Source organism: Microtus ochrogaster, assembly GCF_000317375.1.
Source record: "Microtus ochrogaster isolate Prairie Vole_2 chromosome 14 unlocalized genomic scaffold, MicOch1.0 chr14_random_1, whole genome shotgun sequence".
NCBI classification, from domain to species: domain Eukaryota; kingdom Metazoa; phylum Chordata; class Mammalia; order Rodentia; family Cricetidae; genus Microtus; species Microtus ochrogaster.
This window is the reverse complement of record NW_004949096.1, coordinates 8,158,574-8,166,081: the sequence shown is the minus strand read 5'-3', so window position 1 is coordinate 8,166,081 and position 7,508 is coordinate 8,158,574. Positions and strand designations below refer to the sequence as shown.

The 7,508-nt window shown below is 45.8% G+C and overlaps 1 protein-coding gene across 1 annotated transcript in view; it reads left to right on the top strand.

Annotated features, from left to right (window-relative positions):
* The window catches only part of Slc1a2 (solute carrier family 1 member 2), a 131,023-nt gene that overhangs the window by 81,993 nt on the left and 41,522 nt on the right, over positions 1–7,508 (top strand). Inside the window, exons 2-4 of the mRNA XM_005364094.2 lie at positions 1,791–1,930; positions 3,472–3,624; positions 5,685–5,935. Coding sequence (XP_005364151.1) covers positions 1,791–1,930; positions 3,472–3,624; positions 5,685–5,935 — 544 coding nt within the window. The remainder of the gene's footprint in view (positions 1–1,790; positions 1,931–3,471; positions 3,625–5,684; positions 5,936–7,508) is intronic.

Here is a 7,508-nt window from a genome sequence, read left to right as displayed (position 1 = left end):
TATGATTGCTGTCCCGGTGGATGGGTGCACATGCCTGTGCAGATGTGTATGATTGCTGTCCCGGTGGATGGGTGCACATGCCTGTGCAGATGTGTGAGCACATGTCTACCTGTGCATGTGGAGGTGAAAGGCCATTCTCCAGGTGCCATCCATCAACCTCTCTTCCCTGAAACAAGGCCTTCCATTTAGCCTGGAGCTCACTAATAGGCTAGGCTGTCTAGCCAACAAGCCCTAGGAATCTACTTGTCTCTGCCCCCCAAGTGATGGCAGTATAAATGCATGCTGCTACAATAAGCTTTTTCAAGTGAGTTCCAAAGACCATACTCAATCTCCCTGCTTGCAGGGTAAGTATTTTACTAAGCCATTTTTCTAGTCCCCCCCCTTTACTGAATTTTTATGAAGGAATATCAGAGCCTTCCTTCCCATACTATAATATAATCTGACTCATCCCACATTGTAGATCTTTAGAGCCCTGGCCTCTGGCCTCCAGTTTAAAAAATTGGACACCCTAAACACTAGATCACACAGCTAGCAGGTGCTGGAGTGAAAACTGAACCCCTGAAGTCCACCTCTCCCCATTACCACCATAGTCACTGCCAGGCCTTTGCTCTGCAGGCAGACATTGCTTCCACGAGGCTTTGTCCAGTCCTTTGAGAGTACCAGAGCAAGGTTAGCACCCTTCTTTGGAAGGCACTGTCATGTCGCCTACAGTGACGTGTCCTTCTGGGTGTTGCAGTCTCTCGGTCTGTTTTGTTTTCACCCGTCAAATGATGGTGTTCTTAAACAGAGCTACCAAATGTGTCCTCAGTTTATCAAAGTGGAAATGCGCACGCTTCATTCTAAAAATCTTACTGGCCTAGGAAGTGAGGTAGCCGGGGGACAGGGAGGGGGAGCAAGGTTCTCACTTCCTCAGCAGGGGTTCTGTGGAGCAGACTGGCCAAGACAGCTTGTGTTCACTTAGGGTGTGTCATCTGGAAAATGACTGAGTTGTATTTGAAGATGACAGTGGCCAAAATGCTGCCATACTGCTTTGACTATTGGTGGTGTTGACTCATGGGAATTTAGCAGAGCTCTGACTTAAAACATTTTAAAATTACAGTCTGGGTAGTGGTGGTGCATGCCTTTAAGCCCAGCATTAGGGAACCAGAGACAGGCAGATCTCTGTGAGTTTGAGGGCAGCCTGGACTACAAGAGCTAGTTTCAGGACAGTCATGGTTGTTATATAGAAAAACCCTGTCTCAAAAAAAAAATTAAAACCACAGTGACTGAACTTTCTTTTAGGTGTATAAGTGGTTTTTCCAGGATGGAGGGAAGGCTTGGGTTGCCAGCAGGTGTGACTTTCACCCGTGTAGGATGTGGAAAATTTGAACTTGGGGGCATTCTAATTTTGGTGTAATTCAAGTTGCGACTTTCCTGGGAAAAAAAATATATACCACTTCCCCTGTCATTAAGTGAATGAAAGAGCTCAAATTTTGGAACTTGACATATCCAGATTTGAAACTTAATGTCCTGTAGATTCCAACAGAATGGAATAGACACTCCCATGCCAGAGTCGCACCGGAGTGACTCTTGGGAAAGAACCCCTGCTATTTTCCATGGTGCTTCTTTTTCTTACGATGGGGATACAGGGTAATGGGCGTGGCGGTGGTAGAAGCATCTATCCGCTCTACAGGTCAATTGGAATCCTGTTGTGCCCCTAATTCGTCCCCCTACTTGCCTACAGGAGACCCCCATTACCTCATTACCTCAGCCCAGGGAGTCACTAATCATGAGCTTGCTTTCTGTTGCAGTGCCAACAATATGCCCAAGCAGGTGGAAGTGCGCATGCACGACAGCCACCTCAGCTCTGAGGAGCCCAAGCACCGAAACCTGGGTCTGCGCATGTGCGACAAGCTGGGGAAGAACCTCCTGCTCTCACTGACGGTGTTTGGTAGGTGCCCTGCGATCTCTCCTCCCCTTTCTCCTGAGTTCACCCCATTCCTTTCTCCCAAGCTCTCCTGATTTGTGGGGAAGCTAGCCTCTCAGAGAGTGCTTCCCCCAGAAAAGGAAGCCTGCTGCCTCAGAGGCAAATCTATCCCAACTAGGCATCTGCTGTCCTCTGGAATCTGTGGTTCTCAATAACGTGTGTGTATATTCCCCGTGAGTGGGAATGCACGTTCTGGGCCACACTCGTGAAGACTATTGTTTTGAGCGGTTAGGAGAGAGGCCAAGGAATTGGCAATGCTGCAAATCTGAGTGATCTCTGAGCAGACAGGCAGAAGACAACATTTAGAGAAATACTTGCTTCAAGATAAGGACAACAGGGCCAGAAAACCCCATCAGGCCTTTGCCAGAAACATCACCAACTTTGATTAACTGATAAATCTGGAGAGGGGAACATGGGAGAGACCTCGTTCTGGGATGATTCTTTGGTCTGAGTTGTCAATACAGTCTCGTTTTTGGGTTTTCTACAAGGTGTATTGAAAACAGAGCAAATGGCAGTTTCTTGTAATGACAGCCGCAGTTTCTGTTCTCGATTCTCTCTTTGTTCCTCGGCTCTCACTTAGGCTACAGAGAAGCAACTAAAGTTCATCCCCCCACCTCCTCACCAACACTCATACCCACCCATGCACATATGCCTTGTGCCATCTCAGCTGCCAGTGGACTGGAATCAAGGCTGGGGATTGCCTCAGTTCTCTTAGAAATAGGGAACCACAGACATTATTTTAAGACCCACACACTATGTAATCAAGTCTCATTCATCATAGGACTAGAAGAAGATTGACTTTTTTTAACCTGTAGATCCAGGAAAAGAGATCTGTCCTTGAGTTACACCCTTCTCTTACATCCCCGGAATTAACTCCACGACTCATGTGACTGGCAGCTCCTTCCCCATCACCAAGGGGGCTGTGGCCTGGATTCCAGTTTTTGCTTCTGTGGCTTATGTTGACCACCCATTTTCAACAGTCTAAGGTTTTTCTGTGGAACGTAGGAGTCTGTGCGGCAAACAGCATCTCTGTCAGCATCTTCGCTCTATTGGACTCCTCCTAGGTTATAGATCATTAGAGCCCTGTATGCCTCTGGCCTTCAGTAAAAAGGGAAGATACACACCAAACGCCAGATCACATTGCCAGATCTGACTGAGAGAAGAAAGGACACTGCCTGCTGGGAGCTGGTTCTTCTGAGAATCTGTGATGCTACATGCAATCAATATCTCTAAAAATTTCGGAGTCAAGTCTTTATTTCTCCTCGTGGAGTACTGAAAATGTTCTCTGAACTCCCCTAGTGTTAGAATAGTTGGAGCCGTACCGAGAGGGATCGTGCTCGTTGTCAAAATCGGTTTGCCATGTGTCATGTCTTTATTTTGTGGTATTTGTAATCCATTAGGCAGACGCATGAGAAAAAGATAATCAAAGAGAGGAGTCCGCAGAGTTATTCATCTGACGAGGACAAAACACTGAGTTCAGCTTTCCTCTCTCTCCTCTTCAACAGGTGTCATCCTGGGGGCAGTATGTGGCGGGCTGCTTCGCCTGGCGTCTCCCATCCACCCCGATGTGGTCATGTTGATAGCCTTCCCGGGGGACATACTCATGAGGATGCTGAAGATGCTCATTCTCCCCCTCATCATCTCCAGTTTAATCACAGGTGAGCGCTCCTTCCTGGTGCCTGCCCAAAGTGCAGCAGAGCCCTGCCCTGGCTTTGGGGTTCCAAGTAGAGTTTCTGTTTGGCTGAGTCAGCAGATGTGATCGTTGCATTTCTGAACTTACTAGTGTTTCTAAGATATGAATCATTGGTCCTAGAAAAGAAAAAAAATACCATCTATCATTCACTCTGCCTTTCCTTCCTACAGACAAAGATATAAAGGAACAGCTATGTATTAACAGTGATGGTATCTTGTTGTTTCATTTTTATTACTTTCAAAAATATATTTTATTCAGAAACTGGTATAGGGACTGAAAAAGTACGCTGCCTTTATTATTTACTTGGGTATATGGGAAGATATGAATTGAGAAGAGATTAAATGCTAGGCATAAAAGCTGAGGGTTTGTCAAAGATTATATCCTTAATATGTGATACCATACTTTCTAACATTTTTGGCTAAAAGAATTAATTGATTTGAGTTTTTCCTATGTTTGAACTCATGTTGATAATTTTCTTCTCACCAGACAATATTATTGAAACAGGGTATGCTGCACTGCGTAGTGACTACTTTGGAATTAAGAGTGAGAGGTGCCAGCCAGGAGGTGGTGGCACACTCCTTTAATTCCTGCACTCAGGAGGCAGAGGCAGGCGGATCTCTGTGAGTCTGGGGCCAGCCTGGTCTACAAGAGCTAGTTCCAGGAGAGGCTCCAAAGCTACAAAGAAACAAAAACAAAAAGAGTAAGAGGTACAAACTAGCTGGGTACCTGTGAGCCAGGTGACCTTGAGAGCTGTCTTTGGCACTGACCACCTTGTAGAAGCAGGGTTCAGTAACTCCAGCTGACTCAGATGCTGGGCAAGCTGCCCCACAGCCTCGCACCAGCAACACCGGGTATCAAGTTCAAGCGTTTAGGGACCCAGTAAGTTTGCAGTCATTAAATCCTGGGGTGAGTGAATCTCTCCGAGACAGAGAAAATGTTCTCCGGTCCTGTTCAGCAGATCTCATACAGGCCAGCTAGGAGAGACCTGGCTTCCTTTGCCCAGAATTACATTTTAGGTTGTAGAGAGATGTGGGTCATACATGGGTCAGATTGATTCAGAGAAATTCACATCAACTTCCTCCCCCATGTGATAAAGGGCCTATCCCCAGAAAAGGACTCAGTCTCTCTGCTCAGCAGAGGCAGGAACTGAAACTAGGAAGTGGGCACACTGAAAAAGCATCTGGAGAAAAACCCACTGGGCTGAGGTCTGTGTGACTTAACTTGGGGTTTCCTCTCACCTCGCTCAGGACAGATGCTGCACACGCTGCTGGCAGCTGCTTCTTACACGTGTTCTCCCATAGCCACATGAGGTTACACATGAGGCCACCATGTTTCAGCACAGAGAGATGGGAGGGCCATGCTGACTCTCCCTTTAAGGCTCTAGTAATGTATTCTAAAGACATTTGAACACGACCTTGATGTACCAGCTTTTGATTCTCCTTAATAAGGACAATAAATAGAATAGTAACACAAGTGAAACACTAGCCTCGGCTAGACCATCACCCCAGAGAAGATACTTAAGGTCACAAAAATGGAAAATATATTACCTTGGAATTAAAAATGGAAAACTCTTCAACGTTATTCTCACATATGCGATACTGACTGGTGGTGTGTACATCATATAGCTATCTGTAAACTATGAGCCCATTGTCACCAACTCTCCCCAGCTCTCAAGAATCTCAAAAAGTGCCGGGGGATGGTGATGCATGCCTTTAATCCTAGAACTTGGGAGGCAGAAGCAGGTAGATCTCTGTGAGTTCAAAACCAGACTGACCTACAGAGTGAGTTCTAGGACAGCCATGGCTACACAGAGAAACCCTGTCTTGGAAAAAAAAAAGAATCTAAAAAAAATCACTAGAAAATGGAAATGTAAAACGTAGAATTGGTTACATATTTACTTTTAAGAGTGTTAATTGACCACTAATGTAACTGAATGATGGAAAACCAGGAGTTGCAGATATGTAGGGATGAGGTCATGGGTAGAAAAGAACAGAACTGATCTTTCTGAATTTCTTTTAAACCCAGGGTTGTCAGGCTTGGATGCTAAAGCCAGTGGCCGCCTAGGTACGAGAGCCATGGTGTATTACATGTCCACAACCATCATTGCCGCTGTGTTGGGCGTCATTCTGGTGCTGGCCATCCACCCTGGCAATCCCAAGCTCAAGAAGCAGCTGGGGCCTGGGAAGAAGAACGACGAGGTGTCTAGCCTGGACGCCTTCCTGGATCTCATTAGAAATCTCTTCCCAGAGAACCTGGTGCAAGCCTGTTTCCAACAGGTAACCCAAAGCCCTGTGGCATTCCTGCACAATCGCCCACCTAGTGCGTGGTAGCATAGAGACAGTTTCAACTCTGAGTAGTGATTTTCTTTTTTTTTTTCTTTTAAACACTGCCTGGCCCCAATAGTTCCAACCTCTTATTAGCTAGCTCTTACATATTAATCTAACCCATTTCTATTAATCTTTGTAGCCCACATTTTCTTAATATTTATTTGCCTCTGCCATGCTCAAGTGCTGTGTGAAGTGCTCTGGGGAAGGATTCTGGCAGTGGAGTCAAGTGGCTCCAGAATCATCGTTTCCTGCATCCTTAATATCTTGTCACTCCGAGACTCACCCTTCCCTTTTTCCTTCTTGTTCCCATCTTCGAGTTGCACACGAACACATTCTTACCAGTCTTATTCATAAGCTTCTGAGCTGCCCACTGGTTCTCAACACTATCTCAAAGCTCTATGTGTTCCATAAAGAAAAAGATACTGATTTAATCTAGCCTACAAAATGAGAATCTGTAATCCATCCTCAAGATGAACAGAGGACTGAGGATAACTTTTTAATTGTGGAAGCAGCATGCATCTCTAATCCTAGCCCTGGGGCGGCTGAGACAGTAGAATCCCTAGTGTAGCTGAATTTGCACGTTCCTGGTTCACTGGGAGACCCTGTCTCAAAACAGAAGAGGGAGAAAGACCAAGGTAGGTGCTGATATCAACTATTGGCCTCCACATGCACTTTCATACCCATACCAGGGCGTGCACACACACACACACACACACACACACTCACACTTATTTCTTTTAAAAACAGGTAATTCTGTTAAGTGAAGCTGTGGAGCCACCAGCCAAGGTTACACTCACTGCCCTGCTTTCTTTCCGCAGGGCCAGCTTAGGTGGGCACACACCTCACTCCCCTTAACTCATGAAAATACACTGGACCCCATATGTCTCAGCCCTTTCTCAGGGAACCCCTGAAGAATGAAGTTATGAGACAGGCAGCTTAGAAGAAAAATCTGGATTTCCAGCCCTCCAAATGCAGTGCCAACTCCCGCTGAACCAACATCATAGCAGGCTGGGATGGGTTTTTCTGATTTTCAAATGTCATTTGATAAAGAAATGAATATTTAAAATGGGAGATGTACTCCTTGCCTTGACTGGATCATTTTCGGTGTCTATTCATGTATGGAGATATTCCATTACACACCGTGAATATGTATGGTTCAGTCAATGTGGACCTATGTTAAAGAACACCGTTCCAGATAGGGCAAGTAGACTGTAGAGTGCCTACAGGCTGAGGAAGGAACCATACTGAGGGTCCCCCATTCATCTGCTTCCTAGCCTCACCTAGGAGAACGAAGTTGCTTGTTTTGGAGTGGTAGGTACAAGTGACAGCCGAGTCTTTTTGAAAATTTTGAGATATGAGTTTTGTACCTATGAATCCTAGGAAATTAGCTAAGAAAGGGAAGGTGGGGATGTATGAGAGATCCAACAGAGCTGATCTCCTGCCTGTGCCAGGTCGCATCCCAGATACCCCCATTTCAGTCTGGAAAACAAAACCAGAAAGCCCTAGGATGCAGAGTTATTGC